This window comes from Komagataella phaffii, chromosome 3 (genome assembly GCF_000027005.1).
Source record: "Komagataella phaffii GS115 chromosome 3, complete sequence".
Taxonomy (NCBI): Eukaryota; Fungi; Ascomycota; class Pichiomycetes; order Pichiales; family Pichiaceae; genus Komagataella; species Komagataella phaffii.
The window spans coordinates 1,183,473-1,204,458 of record NC_012965.1 but is presented as its reverse complement, the minus strand read 5'-3'; the positions used below and the strand labels follow the sequence as shown (position 1 = coordinate 1,204,458).

Here is a 20,986-nt window from a genome sequence, read left to right as displayed (position 1 = left end):
TGTCCGATGTCCAATATAAGATTTCGCTAACACATCTCAGATGCGCTGGAAGTTCCTCCACCCGCATTTAGATCAGACTTGTAGAATTCTCTCCAATGTCGGAAAGTGACCAGACGATCTTCTCAAGCTTGGAGGTAGGTGCCTTCAAACAAGCTTTACAGCTAGTTAAAAAGAAGCAGAAGAAGTTCCCCAATTCCTCCTACTACTATGCCTTGGAAAGCTACGTACTGTGGTCAAGTGGGGACATCACCAAAGCGATTGCCGTAGCTGAAGACTTAGCTTCCAAGATTCCCAGTGATCCAGATACATTAAGGCTTTTGAAGGAGGTTTACAAGAGTTCTGGTCGTGACTTCAACCTTTTGTATGAGAATGCTTTGAGAAAATATTATAATGAGAACCTTTTAGAGAGTTGGTTTCATTCAAATATTGATGATTTTGATATTTCGGGGTTACAAAAGGCTGGAATGCTTTATGGTAAACAAAATAAAAGGGAGTCTAAACTGTTGAATGCATTCACATTACTATTAGCTTCAGACTTGGATAGGATATCTCCAGCACATAAAAGGCTATTCCCAATGTTAGGAGTTAAAGTCATGGAGGCTCTATTCCCCCTCGGTAACGCCCAAGAAGTATTCATTTACGCCAAGTTGGCCATGTCATGCAGAATGTATAATGAAACAGCCAACGTGGTCTCATCATTCCTGGCCAAAGAATCTGACCTTGAACTGCAAATCATTTTGCTTGAAAGTTTACTTCTCGCTGAAAACTGGCAAGGTCTCTTCGACACAACAAAAAAACACATTTTATCAGGGCTTGATGATTGGAATGTTTGGCAAAAATTTGTTGACTCCGGTTTGAAGTTGGGGCTCACGGAAACCGTGGCTGAAACTATTGGCGGTTTCAAAGTATCCAGGAATACCCTTTTAGCAACGATCTATTTGAACAATACGTTAGGAAATGATATAACGGATGCAATTATCGCCTATTCACTTCATTTTATTGACAAGAGTTCCTTCTTTCCTGACCTGAAAACCTATGCATCCTCATCAAGATTAGACCTGACTAGAGTTTTCAGTCAAGTAGACCCTGATGATTTAAAAGCAGATAATGCCAGTTCGTTGATTAAGCTGGTGAACATCACAAAACTGAAACTTTTAATGGGGGTGAAACCCCCTACATTTCAGGACAACATTAGTTCCTTTTCAAAATTTGCCAATTTATTGGACAACAAATTGGACACAGATTATTTTCCAGCGGACGAGTTTTTGTTATTAGGTGTTCAACAACTGTTGTCTGCAGATACGTCGCTTTCCACTGTCATAAAATGTATCATCATATTAGAGAACAATGTTCAGATGGATAAACATGAATTCCACCTCCGACTGTGGCTAATCAAATTGTATTCAGCAATCAATTGTTATTCTCTTGCCAAAACCCACTTTGATAGCCTGAGTACAAAGTTTGTCCAATTGGACACTCTTGGCCATTATTTAACGGAAAGAGTGTCAGCTCTGAATCCCAACAAATCTGGAGCTGATGATTTGGAACACTTTTGTTCCGTTTATTATCAGGCCGAGGTCCAAACGGTTCATTTCATTAAAGATGGATTTGAAAAAGGATCATATAATAAAATTCAGGGAATGATAGAATTTGCTGCAAGATTGAATAATTCATTAAGCTTTCTGTTGAGCAATATTGAGAAAGCAAAACTTGCACGTCTTCTAGAGAAGAAAAATCTACTTGAGCAATCACTAAAGCATTTGAATGAAAAATTACCACTCTTGACACGGTCTGACAAGATCAATGATGTTGATTGCACCATTTCTGATAACAGAGATTTTAACACTCTTTGGGACTTTGGAACGCAAAAGGTTAATGATGACATTGTTCAAAATGAGTTTATATTCGGCAAACATCATTCTGTCAAGTATGCACATATTTTCTCACTTGAAGAGCTCATATTGTCTAAGAATTCTGAAGAAATTATCTCGCAGCATCTCAGGCAATTGTGTTTACTACTTGATGATGCCGACTACCTTACCGAATTGACAGAAGATGAATTGTGGTCACTTAAGTTTCTCACTAGTGCCATTGACTACGTGTTGAATCATAATAACAACTCATTCAAAGAAGCAGAGAAATTGGTTCAAAATATCCCTTCTCAGTCTGAAAGCTTACTTAATTGGAAATTTAATCATCACCACGTTGTCATACTGAATACTTTCAAGGCTTTCAAAAATTTTACACTAAAACATAAAACTATAAAAGAGGTAACCCTGAACTGTCAGCTACTTCTCAAAACACTGAAACAAAGGATAGACCAACTTAGAGAACAGGCACTGTCTTTGCCTACCCGTTCTCGTGCAGAAACTAACGCATTAGCCGATGAAGCGGAGGCCTGGGTCAATGATTCATGTAAGGAACAAAGCTTCTCCACGGATGCCAAGAAGATTCTAAATAACATTTACGAATCCAACTCGAAAGCTTTGGCATGTTTAAGAACTCTATAATAATCAGTTAGATTTACTAAATGCTACTTCTTCCGGTAACTGAAAGGATATACAAAACATGGGTTTAGTAGGGGAAACTTTTCTAACCATATGAAAATGCAATTCTTCGAACGAAATGTTGAACGATAGCAGCCTTTTGATCTTTTCATGAATTCTACGGTGAAGCTCTTCTTCTGTTGGCTCTTCATTGGGAGAAAATTTTTCAAAATGATGAACGTTGATGGTTGGTAATAAGTAATTGGGTAAGCTTTTAACTTCATCTATTGATAGCTGCGGGAAGGCTTTCGTAAACAAACCGACATAGGCATCTACAAACTCTATGGCAGAATCTGGCAAGTTCATGATGTAATGGCTGAAAAAGTTTGGTATGGGCACTTTTATTTGAGGAGTGGTATCCTTACTGACCCTTTGCTTTTTTCTAGAATTCAAGGTCAGAAATTTATGTGTATTGGAGTAGTTGAAAAGGTCATTTTGAGCTTGGGTTATGAAATCCCGACCATCAGTATTGAACACTTTGACAAATTTGTTTACTTTGTTTCTTGAAACGTTGATATCCAGATATTTAAAGCTCTCAGGATTCAAGTCATTGGCAAAAACAAAACATTCCTTCTTACCACTAGGGACAGCAAACGGTCCCACGCCCGCCATGACATCACAAATAGCTGTATGAGGCTTGAATAGGTCAACTAACCGCTTATGCTCCGTGTGAAGCCTTGAATTCCAATACACTTTACTGAAATCAAAGGTAAACAGGCAATCACTTTCCCGTTGTTCAACCATGAAATTGGGTTCTCCAGCGATGACTTTCATTTTGAATGTACGAAATGTCGTTTCAATCGAGTCCACTTTATCCACAACAGTAGTAATTGAGGGGTTTTTATCCATTATAACTTGTCCAATAATTTCAGAGTAAGGTTTATACTCTTCTTTCAGGTTGACATGTGCAATATGCCCTGTTCTAGTAAATCCACTTGGTATCTCCTCTTCCAAATTATCTGGTAATATAGCCTTCAGGATCTCTTCAGATTTCCAGAAATCGTAATCCAAGGTTAATAGGTGTTCTTTTAGGACACCTTTGTTGGCTTCAATAAATTCAAGAGTCGAAGGTGCTAGACTGGAGTTGATTTGAGATAAGGATTGTATAGATTCGTTCAAGAGAACTAATTTCTCCTCTTGGCTGTCTTTAGCTTCATTAAATTTCACAATAAACGGAACATTAGGGACTCTCAAAGCGTCCTGGCGACATTTGCTCAAGAATAACCCAATCTTCTTAGGGTCTGGAAAATAAACTCCAACAACTGGGAACGTTTTGGAAAAGAATGATCGATCTAGAACCCTCATATTCCGATTTATCGGAGGGTCCAAATTGCTGCTAATAGGCTTATTAATACTCATAACCGTCTCTGATATTTTGGCCTTAGAGAAGGTCCTCTTAAACATAGAGAAGGGAAGGAAGAAAACTTGGAGCGAACATTAGAAAAAAAAATATTGTATGCATTCAATATGTTACTGTCCACACGTTATCTGTGCAGGGCATATTCAATTACCTCTACCAACCAAGTGTTAAAGGTCAAAGAACGATTAGCTCAATCCCAATGGAGTAATACTGATTACTGTATATCTGGATATCCAGCTACTCAACTTTATTGGCTACTAAAATCAAGCCTGTCGAGAAATACGCCAGGGAGACAAAAGCTTGGAAATGTGTTAGATCCGTTGCATTCCACATTGAAAGGAGAAGGAGAGTTTAAAAGGGGTAATCAAGTTCCGTTTGGCTACCACTTCTTGTATTGTAATCCACTATCTACAGATAAAGAGTTAGGTCTAGACGGCTATGATAATTATGCATCCCCAGCAGAATTTACCACTGATGGAACAGTTGCAGGTCAACTTTTCAGGAGGAGAATGTGGGTCGGTGGAAGCATTTTAAATAGTGGAATCCCATTTTCGGTTGGCGAAGAGGTTACGCTAACAGAAAGGGTAAAACGAATGAAATGTCTGGGTAAGGATCCTTCAAGTTTAGATTTTAAATCAATGACTACAACCAGAAGGGAGTTTCGAAACGGTCATAAAGCACTTATGATGGTGGAGGAAAGGAAACTTGTGTTCTTCAACGACCAATTCCGTTCCACTATCCACGAAAATACGTTGGATTTACCCACTCCTCAATTTCGGCATGTTTTCACACCATCATTGTTCTCAAATATAAAATACAGCTCATTGATTAGTAACACTCATAAAATACATTATGATGCGCGGTATGCTCAAGATGAAGGATATCCAGATGTTTTGGTAAGTGGTCCCTTCATTGTAAATCTTTGTCTTCATTATTTTTCAAACGTTGCAAGCAATTTGACGATAAAGGAGTTCAAGTACAAAAATATAAGTCCGATGTTTCCTGGTAAAGAGTACCAAATATGTCTTGCCAAGGATGAAGATAGGAAGTATCAAATATGGATTCAAAGCCCCAAAGGTGGTTTAGTTGTGTTTTTCCATGGTACACTCACCTTGGAAGGTGTCGATAACATTGCTTCTCAACAATAGAGTTCTGCGAATAAAGATTCCAAAGCGACTCTTCCTGTTTCTTCCAATGGCGATATTTAGATGGATGCTTTTTGTCAAGATCAATTATGGTGACCTTTGTGTCATCGTTTGCAAAAGAGATGTAAATGGTTATGTCCTTCAATGCCATTGAACGAATCAGCTCTTCAGGCACTTCGTTTTCGTTGGTAAGCGTACCTATCGTCTCGTGAATATCCTCAAAATGCTGCAAATCATAGAGAATATGGAAAAGATCACTATTCGATAGAAATTGTGTCAAGGATTCCGAATGCTGTTCATTCAAGCCCAATTTATCAACCCAATTCGTAATGAGATTGGGACTCAGCAGGTCTAAGGTGCAGAACAACTCTTCGTCTCTATAAAAATTCAAGGCACAGTTTCTGCATAAGCTTGTATGCTGCGGTATTGAATACAACCATTTGGGTTTAATTTCCACAGTTAAATGGTTTTGAACGGGATCTGTATATAGGGAGATGTGTTTAGAGACTCTTTTTCTTTGCTCTGGTAGCCCGATCAAAGGCATAATAATTCCATGAGTATCCTTCTTAATGGCTATACCACTTTCTTGTTCCAATGTCGTCAAAAATCTACTAGAGACTGGAATCAACTCCATTGCAATGAGTTGATGGAGTTGAGGGCGGAAAGAATTCACGAACTCAAAAATTTCCTTCGAGAGAACAAGCTGGTCAGCCAATCTCAAACGAATAACCTTCCCTTTGTAATTCATATCATTTCCAATGTATTTAAAGATAGCATTTGCTTTTCCTTTGTTCAAAAAAGTCCAGTCCTCTGGGTTGTCCATGTGTTCAGTTCGGCTCAATTAGGAGCTTCAAATAAATGCTTCGCGATATGTCACCAATTTGCATGCAAAGAAATGAAGTTTATATCCAGCTGTACTAGCCTGCAACTAGAGAAAATATGACAGCTATTACTATATATTAAATATAGCATTACGCACTATCGATGTGTAACAACGGTGTAGACGTTTGATTTTTTATTTCCAAGTAATTACATAATAGATAAGCACTATCAGCTTCGCTAATATTTTTTTCGGCTTTGTTCTTCTAACTAATCACCTGGGATGGAAAACTTCCATCATCCTTTCAAACCGTATGACATCCAGACTCAGTTGATGACAGCAATATATGACACAATTGCTGGTGGTTATAAGGTAGGATTGTTTGAAAGTCCAACCGGAACAGGAAAAACCCTATCAATCATATGCTCTGTTATGTCATGGCTGAGAGAGTATAAGACAAAGAATCCTGATCAAGGGAGCCAGCAAAATGAAACAGAAGTTAGTGACGATGAACCTTCATGGGTCACTGAAGCTTATGAGAGTACTGTTTTGCCCAAAATCAAGGAAAAGCAAAGGGAGTACGAAATTGTCCTTGAAAAGGTCAAATCTCAAAAGCGTGGTAAGGTGGTTCATAAGGTCAAGGAAAGAGAATTTAAAAGGGTTAAAAAGAACACGGACCAAGAAGAGCTTGACGATAGTCAGTTTTTGTTAAAAGATTATAATGCCAATGAAAAAAATGATCTAGATTCCATACAAGATGAGGTAAATGCTTTGCTTAAAAAAATAAGTCAGAAAGACTCAAACTCGGATCCATTTCAGAATTTGGAAAGATCGCAAACTAGAATCTTATTTTCTTCAAGAACACACTCTCAGTTGAACCAGTTTACTTCACAGCTACGATTAACTTCCTTTCCTTCTTCATTAGGAGCTGTAGAAGAGCATATAAAGTACCTCCCAATAGGATCTCGGAAACAATTGTGCATTAACCCAAAAGTGAACCATTACCAATCGTTACCACTATTAAATGAAGCATGCTTAGAGGCCCAAAAGGATAGCAATTGTAAATATTATGATCAACCAAATAACCCACAGACCATGCAAAGGATGCAAGAGTTTAGAGATTATACCTACAGTGAAATTCATGATATAGAGGATCTCAATGGCATAGGTGAGTCGTTAGACATTTGTCCATATTATAGTATCAGGAAATCAATTCCACTTTCTGAGATCATTTCATTGCCGTATCAGATGCTTCTGGAGCGAAACACAAGACAAATATTGAACATAGACCTTAGGAATTCGATTGTCATAGTCGACGAGGCACACAACCTCATGGACACCATAATGGCTCTTAATTCAACGAGCCTTTCCTATAAAGAACTCATCGATATGAGAAAAAGCTTAAAATACTACTTACAAAAGTTTTCGACCCGTATGAATTCGGGCAACCGTATTAATTGTTTGAAGTTGGTCAAGTTGACTGAATTGTTGTTGACTTATATAAAGAGAAAGAAAGAAACTAGGATCAAACCTGGGGAAAAGCTTGATCTTATGGATATTTTCCCTACTAATGTTGATATCAATATTTTTCAATTGGAGACCTACCTCACAACATCTAAACTTGCGTTCAAAGTTGAAACGTACATGGAGAAATGTAGTGGAAGACACGCCAACCACGCATCTCCTCTTCTCTTCAAATTGAAGAAGTTTCTGTCATCTTTATCACATCCCTCAGATAATGGCTGTTTTTTCTTTGAAGTGGCAGGCGATGATATTTCCCTCAAGTTTTTACTCCTAGATCCAAGTGAAATATTTCAAGATATAGTCGATGAATCCAGATGTGTAATTCTCGCTGGAGGCACTATGGAACCTATGGAAGACTATGTCAACTTTCTCTTCAAACACACACCAAGGAACAAGATCAAAATGTTCAGTTGTGACCATATAATACCCAAGAACAACCTTAAGGTTTTTGCTCTTTCCAACGGTATGGAGGGTAATTTATTGAACTTTTCTTTTTCAAATAGAGAAAGTCCTGCCATAATTAAGGATTTAGGAACGTCAATATTGAAAATAGTTCAATGTGTTCCAGGTGGAACTGTTATTTTTTTCCCCAGCTATAAGTATCTAGAAAAAGTTGTTGAGCATTGGAAACTAACGTCCCCTCTGATGTGGTCTACACTTAATCGTTTAAAGGATATCTTCACCGAGCCAACAGATTCAGGTAAGGTGGAGGACGTTTTGTCTGATTACTCCCGAAAGATTTCTGAAAACCCCAAGAGAGGAGCAATTTTGTTTTCTGTTGTTGGAGGTAAGATGTCAGAAGGTATCAATTTTCAGGATGATTTAGCAAGGGGAATTATAATGGTTGGACTTCCCTTCCCAAATGCATTCTCAGGAGAATTAATCGCTAGGAGGAAGTTCATAGAGGATTCAGTTTTGAAGGAAACAAACTCAAGGAAAGCAAGCCTCCAAGCTTCCAAAGATTTTTACGAGAATATTTGCATGAGGTCAGTAAATCAAAGTGTTGGTAGGGCTATTCGTCACATCAATGACTATGCAGTCATTTTTCTGCTTGACAATCGTTACAATAACACGAATATCCAGCAGAAACTCTCTGGTTGGATTAGGAAACGATTTGCAAGCTTTACTATGAGCAAAGCTATCTCCGAGACTGAAGACTTCTTTAGAAACAGAAAACTTCACCAGGTCAAGTAGACTGAAGACTAAACTTATGCCATATGGTAAATCCAATGGTGTTTGGATGTAAATACAATTGTAATAAACGTATCGAAAAAATTCAAAACAAGACAGATTTCCTAGCAATAGATTGATCCCATCGAGTAAGACAATGCCTTCTGTCGAAGACAAAGCCCTCGTTGGAGGCACCAAATCCCAATTGAAAGAACTGCTGGTTTCCTCACGCAACCTGCCGAAAACTCTCACCGATATCAGTCCCATCCATTTAGGACTAAGTGCCATCCAAAGAAAAGCTCATACTTTGAGGAAGTACAAGGATGATAATCAGCGCTACACCAGGGCACATTATCTACTTGCAGGAAGTGGTATTTCTGCGGAAGAAATAGAGACGGACTTACTTGAAATTTCAGTTCCTCAAACTTTGGATGTTGCTATGGGGCAGAAAAATTATGCTGACTTGAGCAACGGAATTGACACTTATATCGAATCTAAGAAGGAGGAGAATATTTTGGCTGCTATTGAGCAATCTTTGACTATGGCTGCCAAGGATTTTGATGCTTATGTGGCTCAAAATATATCTATGGATTGGAATCAAAGAAAAAAGGAGTTAAGAGAAAGTTTTGACATAATATTGAATGGCACTTCCAAAGAGCCCAGCAACGAATTAGTTGAATATACACAGTTTGGCAATGCTTCTAAGAAATTCAAGTCGGATCCCAACTTGACCTGGTCTGCCAATAAACCAATTTTAGCCAACCGAGTTGAATTTACTGATGTCGAAGTTTCTTCTACCCTCCCAACTAACGTTTTAAATCCAAGCGTGTCTTATGCTTTGAGACAAAAGTTTGAAGAGTATGCTCAAGCAATTTACGAATTGAATGCCGCAAGACAAAATAATAAACCCTATGAACTAACCAATGTCTTCGCTCAGATTACCAAACAAGCTAACGATATCAAATCCAGACAATTGTACGAGACATGGAAGATACTCTATCATTTGGTCGATTTTAACGAACCAGCAGCTTTTCAAGAGAGAAAGTTTGTGAAGGGCCATGACAGTGAGGTCTTAGACTCTTTTGAGGCCATTGCTTTGAGAAAGAGAATCATAGAAAGAAGCAGGTCATACTTGGAGCAACAATTTATGGATTATATTGATTCCATATACATTCGACTCAGCAACAAAGAAGAATCGAAATTGAACACACCAGAGACACCAATAGTGGATAATGTTACGAAAGTAAAGCTTTTTGTCGAACACAGATACAAGAAGGAAGATACATGGAAGATTCAAAACCTCCTATTCATAAACGGTTTACCTATTTGGGCTATCATTTTTTATTTACTGAGAGCTGGTTGTTTAGATGATGCTTTGAACTTAACTTTGAAGAACAGCGATTCCTTTACTAAAGTTGAGCGGTCTTTTCCGACATATTTAAAGGCCTATGTGAATTCATCTGACAGAGGTTTCAACCAAGAGCTTCATGGTCGGCTCATTAACGAATTTAACCAGTTTTTCAAGCACATGAACAAAGAAGCAGATCCCTTTAGATATGCTGTATACAAGTTGATCAGTAGATGCGAGCTTTCAAGAAAGAATCTTCCCTATATCACTCTAAGTGTGGAAGATTGGTTATGGGTCCATTTTACGTTATGCAGAGAGGGTACTAACGATGATGATCCTATTTATGAAAGGTACAGTTTACTGGACTTGCAAAAGACTGTCCTCAAGCTAGGCCCTGACAATTTTAATGGCTCATTCAATAACCCACTATATCTTCAAACTTTGATCTTCACAGGATTATATGAACATGCGGTACAGTATTTCTACTCTATTAGTGAGATTGATTCTGTTCATTTAGCCATTGCCCTTTACTATTGTGGACTCTTGCGCTCCACCACAGACAAGAGTAATACCACTCAGTTACTCACGTACAGAGGGGAAAGAAATATTCCAGAAATAAACTTTGCTCGACTGATTGGAACCTATACTAGAACTTTCAAGATTTCTGACCCCAGAGTTGCTGTGGAATATCTGATACTGATTTGTTTAGGTGGAGATCTTCCAGATGGTCGTGGAAAAGAGCAGATTGAATTGGGACTTTCCAGTATTAGAGAGCTAGTGCTTGAGACCAGAGAGTTTTCGTTATTGCTTGGAAAGATCGACAGAGAGGGATTCAGGGTTCCAGGAATAATAGAAGAGAGAAAAAACTTATTGCATCTTCCTGACAAAGAATCGTTCTTGCGCAAGATCACAGAACAGGCTGCCATCAAAGCTGATGATGAGGGTCGTGTATTCGATTCCTTGTTACTATACCAATTAAGTGAAAACTACGATACTGTGATATCTTTAATCAACAAACTATTGGGTGATTTACTGGCATCTACTGACCTTGAAACAGCGATCGATACGCCCGCAGAACGAGCAGCTGAAGGAAGCATCATAGCATTAGCTGAAAGGTTGATGAAACAATATAGTAGTTCAACAGAGATTAGCGGAAAAGTTCTACTAAAGCACAGAGAAACTTGCTCGCTGCTCCTCAAAATGGTTGAGTGCCGTGACCTTTTTGTGAAACAGGAATGGGAGAAGGCGCTGAAACAAATCGGACAGCTAGATATGCTTCCAATTGTGGCAGGAGTTAATGTTGCCGTCGCCCGAAGTAAAGTTGAAGTTTTTAACAGTTATGATGAAAGTGTGGCCAAAAACGTTCCTGATCTATTGGTTATGACTTTAACATGTATTGCACAATTAACGTATCAACTTACATCGAGCGAGTTCAATGGATTGGTCAAGAGTGACAAGATCAAATACCTCAAAGAAGTTGCACGAAATTGTATGTTGTATGCTGGAATCTTACAATATAAAATGCCCAGAGAAACCTATAGTATGCTGGTCAGTTTAGAAAGTATGCTATGATAAAGGGAAGACAACGTCGCTTCGAAGGACCCATTTGACACCAGACTTAACTAATTCTGCTTCGTGTAGAAGACAATCATCTCCATGTTTATGCAATAAAGCCATACCTTTCGAAGGATGGACGTTGAGTTCAACTTGCTTTCGAGATTTTGGGTCGTTGTAGTGAAATACTGTTCCTCCTCCTTCAAATTCTGTATCTCCAGTTAAATATATTAGAAGTGTCCACCGACTTAAGCCTTTCACTTTTTCTTTAGAATCCATGAATGCAGTGACAGAGTCATCATAGTGTTTACCAAAATAATGTCCCTTAAGATATCGATAAATTCGAAGCTGAGGATTTAAACCTATTGCTCTCTGGAATTCTTTTTTGATAAAGCATGTTTCATTATCATCCTCAGACTCGTAATCAGACTCGTAAAAGAGATATTCTTGTAAGTACTTCCAGAGTATTTCAGATGCCCCATAATCTGTTTTCAAAGCCCTATCATTGACTCTAGCAGCGTAATCTTTGCTCTTGATCAATGGTGTAGTAATAATGTCCAAACCTGACTCAAAACTAACCATTAACTCCTGGCACACTTGTGGGGGGAGAAACTTCGAAATCAAAATCACCTGGCCAGGAATGGGGCATTCGATAGATGGTGTGTAAGTCAACTTCTTGATTGCTAATTGGTTAAAATTGCTTGGAAACGTGTACGATCCATTTACCTTAGCCGGAACTCTTGTGCTTGATGAGGATGGTTTCTTCTTTGCCATATGACTTATGGTCAAGATTAAACATACGAAAATAATAAGAAGTTACGTAATACAATACAAATACTATTACCTAATCATGATACTATTTCATTACTGTTTATGTACACTGTGTTTGTGGGGATATTTTGGTTGTTTCTCGTAAGCATTAGGGCTTGAAGATCTCACTGTACTCTCCTTCGAATTTTTCTTTTGTTTTCTTTTTGGTTTACCGTTTGAGTTGGAGCCGGGGTTGCCTTCGATATTGGAGTCAGAGTCCGAGTCCGAGTCAGATCCAGATCCGGATTCGGAATGACATGAACAATCTTCGTCATCAAACGATCTCTGCGGGTGAAATATACAGCAGATCTTTGACTTCTTTCTGTTGAGATGCTCGTTATCCACAGTGCCCTCTTGCCATTTCACTCCTCTACGAGTCTTTGTAGAGGTTGTAGGTTCTTCTTCAACAGTTTCGGGAGGCGGAGACCCTACTAATCGTATTTCCCCGGATTCTTCCCTCTCGGTTACAACGGTGGATGCTGTTCCTATTCCATGGACAACCATTTTTTGTTGCAATCTATATAATTGGGATTGCCTTTATAGTAAGGCCGCTCGATGAGTGATGAGAGGTGAAAGAAAGTGGAGTTGGTTTACACACGACCATCTAATTTTACCCCAGAAGCATAAAATTAGTAAGAAGGGATAGATCTATTTAAGTTTCACAAGAGAAACAAATCTGACCTACTACTGTTTCCAATGTTTCACGCCAGAAGGCCCATTTGTGCAAGTAACGTCCGCTCTGGATGTTAAAGAACCCGTGAACATCTCTGCGCTCATAAATTGGCATCAAAAGTGGAAAAGAACACTGTGAGCTTGAGTTGAAGTTTGCTATTAATTGACAGTCAACTGAAACGTCAAAATATAACTGCTAACTGAAAAAATTAGCAGGTTATGAATATTCAAAATCTTCAACAGAACCCTGTAATTGCTTTTTACGCCAATCAAGTGACATTTTCAGTGCAGAATAGCAATTCGCCCACTATCCGTATATCGAAAATACATGGTTTACGGCTTTTGTCTGATAGCTCAATCAAGCAGGTGGTTCCTGACTGCGGTTGTCTTTATCACTTGCACCGTATGGGGTATACCTGCTAGGGTGCAGTATAATCAATTCATGCACGACTATCAGTTGGAAACCTATTGTTTTCCACAACAATAAGAAAATAGTGCACCGACCAAACCAGCCAGCAATATACTTAGCCATCTTCTCCTTCAAAGCCAAAAGTATCTTTTCCTTTCTAAACAACACCAAGAAACTAAATATAATGGCTTCATTCACTTTTACATGGCCTGCTGGCCCCAATGAGGTAATTGTCACCGGAACCTTTGATAACTGGCAAAAAACCCTTCCATTAGTCAAAAAGGCTGACCAATCGTTTGAGTTGACCGTCCCATTCCCCAAGGACACTCCCCCCGTTAGTTACAAGTACGTTGTAGATGGCGAATGGCTCGTGTTGGGAAGTGCAAAAAGCGATGGAAATGACCCTTCAATCAGAAATAACTATTTCACAGCTGAAGACCTGGACGACAATGTTTCTGTCGCCGGCGGCGCTATTCCTGAATCTGGTGGTCTTAAGACCACTGTGATGCCTTCTGAAGAGGGAATCCAGAAGACTTTAGGAGAACCTGGAATAGTTGTTCCACAGAATCCTGGATCAATTGCAGCATTCAAGGAGGTTTCTACAGTTGACCCCAAGTCCTTGAACAAAGAGGAGCCTGCATCTGCACCTGTCGCCAATGACGTTGTTATCCCTGAGGACCCTAGTGCCGTTGCTGCTTTCAATGAAGTCTCCGACGTTGACCCCAAGACTTTGAACCAGGAAGAGCCAGTCACCAATGGCAAGAAGGTTAAGAAGGTGAAGAAGCTAGTCAAGAAGAAGACCTCCGAAGACCTTAAACCTGACACTGAGCCTGAAGGAAAGGCTGCCACTGAGATAAACCCTGACCGTCTCGTTCCATCCGACGAAGTTGCTGGAGACAAGATCAAAGACACTCCAGCTGAAGATGTAGCTGCTGTGGACGCCAAAGTTCCTGAGGTTTCTGAGGAACCAGCCTCCAAAACTGCTCCAGAGACTACCACTCCATCGAAGAAGGCTGCTGAAAAGCAGGACGACAAGAAGCAAAAGAAGAAGAAGGGATTTGCTGCCAAGCTCAAGAAGATTTTCTCCTGATTGCCGGCATCTCAGTTTTAACATCCAAGAGGACCTAATTTTCTGTCCCTTATTAATAGATGTCTAATCTTTTGTGTATTATTTTATACTATGTACAATTTCGAAAAACAAATACCGAGCTTACCCAAGTAGGTTAATGCAGCGCCGGGCACCTCCTGGGATGACTGCCCAATCCGGCATCGGATTCCATGTCACATTGCTAGAAATGACTCGTGGACATTGCCATAAACCTACACGGGCGCGAATGTGCTCCCATAATCTGTTCTCTCCGGAACGACTGTCCCCTCTGTAAAAAGGATACGATAGAACTGACCACTATACAAACTTCTAGTTTGAGAAGAATTAGTACAGCATCACTGGAGGTAAGAATTGACAACTGTTCGGAAAAACAAATTGATCACTTTTAGAAGCTTAAAATATCAAAAAGCCCTTACAAAACAGCAAGCCTATATAGTACTCTAATACGCTCCTCACCCGAAGTAATCATACAATATCGAAAAATCCTTATCCATAGAAGAAAGGTTTACAGTTGTCATATCAACAAGTAACCTTACTTTCCACACATATACAATAAACATACCAATCTTGTTGCTAGTTAAATCTGCATTGATATCCTGACAAGACAGGTGACAACCTACAACCTATTTCTAAAATGCCTCCTAAAAACTCTCTAAATTTATCTCCTTCTTTCGCTCTCCTCTCACCAAAGACAGTCCAACTTTACATTTTCAAAGGATACTGCGCAGAGATTCTTGACTCCGATTCCAAGTAGATCACAGCTTACCTGGGCGTCCCTGATTTTACTAATTTGAAGGAAGTTTTATTGAATCTGCATGTTGTTGAAGTTGATTTGGGTATTTACCACAACGGTAATTCTTCAAGCGACTCTAGCCAGCGCCGACCTATCTTTTTGTTCAACACAGAATACCGGCTCCGATTCGTCGTATTCCTTGTATCAATCAAATGGTCTTTGCAGAGATACCTGTAACGGCCAAGGAGCATATTTTGCTGTCTTGTCAGGTAGTGAATGTTTCTGCTCCAACGTTGCGCCGAGTGAGCAAACGTCACTTTCAGACTGTTCAAGCAGCTGTCCCGGATATCCTATAGAACAATGCGCTGGAAACGGCTATTACGGATACATTCAATTGAGAAGTGGCGCCAGTACGTTGGCGTCGAGCTCATCTACTACAGTCAGTTCCGAGACCGAAACTGATGGGACTACCTCGTCCGATCCTACGAGCTCATCCGGGACAACCAGTTCTTCAACTTCCTCTAGTTCCTCTAGTTCCTCGAGCTCCCCTACTAGCTCCACCAGTTCTACATCGAGTACAAGTTCAACAACGAGCTCAAGTTCAAGTTCTTCCACAAGGTCATCAAGCTCCGTATCCCCTTCAACAAGTAGTGAATCTGGCACTTCGTCATCCACAGCATCAACTACGTCACCGCCATCCATATCAACCGTTTACTCAGTGACCACCGTCAGTGGAACAGACCGTACGCTTATTGTATCGACACAGTACATCTCAACTTTTCCATCAACCCCCACAGACACTTCAACAGACAGTGCCACTGATAGCAGCTCAAGAAGCGCAAACTCAAACTCGTTTTGGGATTCTACAGGGAAAGTGGCCGGCACATTTGTGGCCGTTGCGGTGGTTGTAATTCTTCTACTTCTGCTCATAGGTTTACTACTATACAGGCGATACTCCAAGAGACACGGAGACGAAGCAGACTCGGCTTCAGGATCCAACATTTCGTCTCTAATGTACCTCAAGAACGGTACACTAGAGAAAAACAACAATTTCCATACTCATACTGCATCCAATGGTGACACTTTAGTCCCCATCAACATAGCAGAAAGTGACAACATTGTCGACCAAAGGCTGGATCCAGGTCAGATGTTTATGAATCTGAACAATTCCAGGGGTTCTTTCTCAGACCATAGGGACTACACGCGGCGTGTACTTCGTGTGGCAAATCCAGAGAATGACCTAGATCCGTCTGATCTAGAGACCCCAGGAAATAATGCCTAAAAATACTTTCCAGCGCTCTTCTTTTCTTTTTATTTTTCTCCCCCGTTACTCACCATGTCTTTTTTGCCGACCCTGCAGGGTTTCCCAGCTTGAATTACGTAATTTCTATAATATAATACTAATTCCTTAAACTTTTCGCTCTCGTGCACTGACCAAAAATTGGTATCAGAATCTTGGCATCAGTCAATACAAATAGCCCACTTTAATGACCGTTAACTTTTTTCCTCCAAGCCTCAATAATACAAATTTCTTAACCCCAAAGGATCATGTTTGGAAACACAGGCTTGCCATCAATCTCCTCAAATATTGCAAGAGCGGACAATGAACAAAGAACTTCCAATACAACTTTTAACGTTCACCCAACAACTTACCTGAACCCCTCCATTGCTAACAACACAGCCTTAATAGCAAATAAGTTGAACGGAATTCAACACGACTTTAACGCTTCCGCTACGTCGTCTTCGTCCAACAACGAGTCCGCTTCTCCTAATTCAGTTGCTTCATACACCGACTCCTCTGTCCAGTCGCCCTCCGCCGCCCCGGAAAAACCAGAGTTTCCGTCTTTGAAGTTTCATCCTAGGCAGACAACAACAACAGGTCCTCTTCTCTCCTCAGACCTACTAAATGTTCAAGCCCACAATCAGAATCAGCAGTTCAACCACCCCACCCACCAAAACTTGTATCCCTTGGATGGAAATGATTTGAACGCTCCTTGGAACTCATATGACTCGCAGCGTCCCAGGGCATCCTCTATGAATACTACTCCATTTACAGTCCAAACCTCCTCGTTAATGGCTACAGGGGTAGGAAAGAGAAAACCCCGCAAGCAGAAACTAGACGACTCAAATGGGCCATTCCAGTGCAAGTGGGAAGAATGTCCTTTAGTTTTTGACGATGCCAAGGTCTTATACCAACATCTATGTGACTTCCATGTGGGACGCAAGTGCAACAAGAACTTGTCTTTGAACTGTAAATGGGACGGTTGTGACGTCTCCACTGTTAAGAGAGACCATATCACTTCTCACTTGAGAGTTCACGTTCCCTTAAAGCCTTTTGGTTGCAATCTATGTAACAAGAAATTCAAGAGACCTCAAGATCTTAAGAAACATGTTAAGACCCATGCTGATGACAATGAATTGCAAGAAATTACTCCTCCTACGGAATATAGTGTACATCATCAAAAGGTTCCTATGAGTTTCCCAGATTCTCGGAAGAGGGCATTCAATGATGTTTTGTCCCAAAATTTTGGTACATTCTACGAGGAAATCAAGAGATCCAAGATTCAACCCATGTACAATAGTGATATTGCTACCAAGCTGAACAGCTTAGGTAATATGATTCCTACAAACCAACCTTTCCAACAACAACAGCAACACTTGCAACCAGGGCTGCCTTATCACGGCCATTCTGCTTACAACCATTCTAATCATGGTTCGTTGCAGGATCAGCACATGTCTCTCCCAGTACCTCAAAGCTTTCCTCCTACCAACAAAGTTTCCAACATTCCAACACAACACGAACTCTTTGAGGCTAATAGTTTCTTTAATCAATTGTCGAATACCATGGATCATACAGCTCATCACCAAGCTCACGTACATCCTCAGCCTCTCGAGAATGCTCATGTTGATGCTGAGAACTACATTGAAGTTCATGATGATCACCACCATGCCGCCCACAATCAAGCATTGTATCCAACTATTAATGTCCCTGGAGGAAACTATTCTTCGTTCTACCCCCAGATCAGTAACCGTTATGAGACTAATTCCAACTCAAAGAATAGCAGTATCAGTGTGAACCAGAAGTCATCTGTAAATACTCTTCGAAACTTGACAGGATTGCTGGACAAACTTGACATTAACGAGGCTAATGGTTCTGAGAGTTCCTCAGATGTTGAAGATTCTGAACTATCTACTACCTCCTCCGATGAGGAAACCGAAGATATCAACATCAACGATTTCCTTAAACATAGGCAGTTGGTACAGCTCATTCAAGAGTACATTCAAGATGCTTTGAAGCAATCCAAGGCTGTGGAACAATCTGCTACTACGACTATGAAAGAAGGCAGTTCTTTATATCCTACTATTGTTGTTTGATTACAGTTTATGTATATGTTTTTTTATTTCTTTATTTTTGTTTTCTCTTTCTGGTTCTAGTGAGGGTAATGTGTTTTAGCTAGTTAGTATTTTGATGGATAGTAACATGTTTTCTAGTTGATAGTATCTTTACAAATGTTTTATCATTGGGTACTCCCTAGATTGTAAGCTAAGTTGTTGTTCTAGCTTAAGTTCCTGTTCATCCGGATAAGGGCCGAAGTCACCTTCATATACAACAGCTCCACTCTTTCTTCGAAGCTCTACTAATTGACATTCAAATGTGTTCAGAATAACATTAGCGTCAGGCCTCATGCTTGGGTTCGGATTAATCATCATTTTCACTAAGGTATCTAGAATACCTTCGCCATCTACTAAAAACTCTGGAGCCCATGGCGGGACACCAAGCTTTGACTTTACTTTGGAAGAATATGTCGTGTTTGTCGTACCAGACGATGAAGTAGTGGCTGCCGATGTTGGATGGTTTAAAAATGAACTGCCGCTATTGTTATCATGAGTGAAAACTGAGGACATTATGGATGTGTTTGGTGTCGTATGATCTTTCTGAAATTGAAGAAGTTGCCTGTTGAGGTCGGTAGATGACAGCTTACCGGCATCAGAAAGATCCCCTGAACGAAGCTTGTGCCAACTCAATCCGTTGTCCGGTAATATGATATTGGCAGCAATTTCGACCATGATAAGTCCAACAGAGAATATATCTGCTGGCTTATCGTAAATTTGATTTGATATTATCTCTGGAGCAATGTACTCTCTATCTCCTTCTCTTTCAAAAAAAGGAGGAATCGGTAGTTTGGAAGCCATTCCGAAATCACCAATTTTCAAGCATCCCTCAAATGTTATAAATATATTAGCAGGTTTCAGATCTAGATGAAGAATCCCACTATTATGAATGTATCGTAGACCCATTAGTATTTCAACTAAAATTTTCCACACTCTCCATTCATCCAACCTAGTAATTTTGCCATTTTCTAAGAGGAATCTATCCAGAGATCCATTCTCACAATATTCTGTCATAATGTAGAGGTAGTTTTGATACTCCCAAGAATCAATGAATTGTAACGTGTATTCAGAGCCTTCATAGTCATCAGGTACATTACGTTGCAAAGTCTGCAAAATTTCCACCTCCTCTAACCTTCGTAAACGGCTTTTGGGACCAGCCAGCTTGTTTTTATTTCTCTTAACAGCATATTTGACTCCCTGATATTGTACTTCGTAGACGATTGAAAACTCGCCAGAGCCAACAACAGAACCATTTTTAAACCGGCTAAAGAGATGCTCATCCATAGCCACAGAAGTCTGTGTTTGTTGGGTGAAAAATTCATTCGTAAAGTCATTATAAGAGTGTGGCAGCTGTTCAGATTTATATTGATTAGGATTCATATTTCTCTGGACCATAGGTGTGGGGTTGGTTGTGTTATAAGTTCCGAAGCTGTCTATCGTTGTGTTGAAAAGAGGTTCAATTGGGGTTCGTGGAGTGGTATCACCATTCATGCTAATGTTGGTTCTGTCGGCTACACTGGGACTGTTCTTGGAGTTCATATTGTTGCGTTTCATTAAAGTAACTCCCAATGGCATTTTTTTACTGCTGGATTGATGCAACTTGGTAGGGGTAGGCGGAAAATTATCCAGCGCATCAAAGCCTTGAAACCCTGTAAAATGCTCGTCGTCCAAATTGCTCAAATCAATGTCCTCATCCTCATGATCTTCATCCATGTCTCTCTCCCTGAAAATTGAACTGTTGTTTTCACCATTGTAGAAATCATCAAATTCGTCGGCAAACCGTAGGATACAGCTTTGTAAATCAGAGGTATTTACCACCTTCTTTAGCTTCGATCTACGACCCGATCCAGAAGAGTTAGAAGAAGAGGTTGAATTCACATGCGACTGTGCAAAAGGAGTTGTGTTTGTTACAAGAGGTTTCAACGGCTGTCGTATCTTTTTGCAAGGCGTCTCGGGCATAGTCTTAGACGCTTGGATGGGGCCCGCATTCTTCTTGCTTAATAAACCTGTAGATTGAAAAGCAGAAGGAAGTGGCTTAACAGAGTTGAACGTTGTCGTGTTGAGTAGGTTATCATTCCTATCGGCTTCATCCTCTTCAGATTGAGATTTACGATGGGCCGAAAGTAATAATGATCCAGTGCTTCGTTTCAACAGAGGTTTTTTGTTTTCGTTACTTTCGTTAAAATATCCCGATTTGCTTGATGGCAGCGGAGTCGATGTGAAACTTGTTATGCTTGTTGTGGGTGACTGAAGGGAACGCTTTCTTGAGTTAGAGGCGTCATTCACGGAGCCATCTTTCTTCTTGCGGATTCGCAAGATTCTATTTTTGTCTAGCATAAGTCAAAGATGATTATGCAAAGGGGAACCAGACCGTGCGACCAGAGAAAGCTGTTT

At 40.0% G+C, this 20,986-nt stretch overlaps 12 protein-coding genes across 12 annotated transcripts; 7 read left to right on the top strand and 5 right to left on the bottom strand.

Moving 5' to 3' along the window:
* Window positions 1-95: 95 nt before the first annotated feature.
* PAS_chr3_1205 (uncharacterized protein) lies at window positions 96-2,510 on the top strand (the record flags this gene model as incomplete). Its single annotated transcript, XM_002492815.1, has 1 exon — window positions 96-2,510. The coding sequence occupies one exon, from the start codon at window positions 96-98 to the stop codon at window positions 2,508-2,510; it is 2,415 nt and encodes an 804-aa protein (XP_002492860.1).
* Window positions 2,511-2,513: 3 nt separating this feature from the next.
* PAS_chr3_0632 (tRNA(m(1)G37)methyltransferase) lies at window positions 2,514-3,950 on the bottom strand (the record flags this gene model as incomplete). The annotated part of the gene is made up of 1 exon (XM_002492814.1): window positions 2,514-3,950. One exon carries the CDS (start codon window positions 3,948-3,950, stop codon window positions 2,514-2,516), a length of 1,437 nt encoding a protein of 478 aa, XP_002492859.1.
* A 63-nt stretch (window positions 3,951-4,013) lies between these two features.
* On the top strand, window positions 4,014-5,054 carry PAS_chr3_0631 (Mitochondrial 3-hydroxyacyl-thioester dehydratase involved in fatty acid biosynthesis; the record flags this gene model as incomplete). Its single annotated transcript, XM_002492813.1, has 1 exon — window positions 4,014-5,054. The coding sequence occupies one exon, from the start codon at window positions 4,014-4,016 to the stop codon at window positions 5,052-5,054; it is 1,041 nt and encodes a 346-aa protein (XP_002492858.1).
* On the bottom strand, window positions 5,014-5,874 carry PAS_chr3_0630 (Hypothetical protein; the record flags this gene model as incomplete). The annotated part of the gene is made up of 1 exon (XM_002492812.1): window positions 5,014-5,874. One exon carries the CDS (start codon window positions 5,872-5,874, stop codon window positions 5,014-5,016), a length of 861 nt encoding a protein of 286 aa, XP_002492857.1.
* A 279-nt stretch (window positions 5,875-6,153) lies between these two features.
* On the top strand, window positions 6,154-8,589 carry PAS_chr3_0629 (Conserved nuclear protein required to establish sister-chromatid pairing during S-phase; the record flags this gene model as incomplete). The annotated part of the gene is made up of 1 exon (XM_002492811.1): window positions 6,154-8,589. One exon carries the CDS (start codon window positions 6,154-6,156, stop codon window positions 8,587-8,589), a length of 2,436 nt encoding a protein of 811 aa, XP_002492856.1.
* Window positions 8,590-8,722: 133 nt separating this feature from the next.
* On the top strand, window positions 8,723-11,485 carry PAS_chr3_1204 (uncharacterized protein; the record flags this gene model as incomplete). Its single annotated transcript, XM_002492810.1, has 1 exon — window positions 8,723-11,485. The coding sequence occupies one exon, from the start codon at window positions 8,723-8,725 to the stop codon at window positions 11,483-11,485; it is 2,763 nt and encodes a 920-aa protein (XP_002492855.1).
* Window positions 11,480-12,241, bottom strand: PAS_chr3_0628 (Hypothetical protein; the record flags this gene model as incomplete). Its single annotated transcript, XM_002492809.1, has 1 exon — window positions 11,480-12,241. The coding sequence occupies one exon, from the start codon at window positions 12,239-12,241 to the stop codon at window positions 11,480-11,482; it is 762 nt and encodes a 253-aa protein (XP_002492854.1).
* A 90-nt stretch (window positions 12,242-12,331) lies between these two features.
* PAS_chr3_1203 (uncharacterized protein) lies at window positions 12,332-12,781 on the bottom strand (the record flags this gene model as incomplete). Its single annotated transcript, XM_002492808.1, has 1 exon — window positions 12,332-12,781. The coding sequence occupies one exon, from the start codon at window positions 12,779-12,781 to the stop codon at window positions 12,332-12,334; it is 450 nt and encodes a 149-aa protein (XP_002492853.1).
* A 761-nt stretch (window positions 12,782-13,542) lies between these two features.
* Window positions 13,543-14,448, top strand: PAS_chr3_0627 (uncharacterized protein; the record flags this gene model as incomplete). Its single annotated transcript, XM_002492807.1, has 1 exon — window positions 13,543-14,448. One exon carries the CDS (start codon window positions 13,543-13,545, stop codon window positions 14,446-14,448), a length of 906 nt encoding a protein of 301 aa, XP_002492852.1.
* Window positions 14,449-15,281: 833 nt separating this feature from the next.
* On the top strand, window positions 15,282-16,481 carry PAS_chr3_0626 (ER membrane protein; the record flags this gene model as incomplete). The annotated part of the gene is made up of 1 exon (XM_002492806.1): window positions 15,282-16,481. One exon carries the CDS (start codon window positions 15,282-15,284, stop codon window positions 16,479-16,481), a length of 1,200 nt encoding a protein of 399 aa, XP_002492851.1.
* Window positions 16,482-16,747: 266 nt separating this feature from the next.
* On the top strand, window positions 16,748-18,574 carry PAS_chr3_0625 (Transcriptional repressor involved in response to pH and in cell wall construction; the record flags this gene model as incomplete). Its single annotated transcript, XM_002492805.1, has 1 exon — window positions 16,748-18,574. One exon carries the CDS (start codon window positions 16,748-16,750, stop codon window positions 18,572-18,574), a length of 1,827 nt encoding a protein of 608 aa, XP_002492850.1.
* A 129-nt stretch (window positions 18,575-18,703) lies between these two features.
* PAS_chr3_0624 (Protein kinase that regulates the G2/M transition by inhibition of Cdc28p kinase activity) lies at window positions 18,704-20,929 on the bottom strand (the record flags this gene model as incomplete). Its single annotated transcript, XM_002492804.1, has 1 exon — window positions 18,704-20,929. One exon carries the CDS (start codon window positions 20,927-20,929, stop codon window positions 18,704-18,706), a length of 2,226 nt encoding a protein of 741 aa, XP_002492849.1.
* Between the last annotated feature and the right edge of the window lie 57 nt (window positions 20,930-20,986).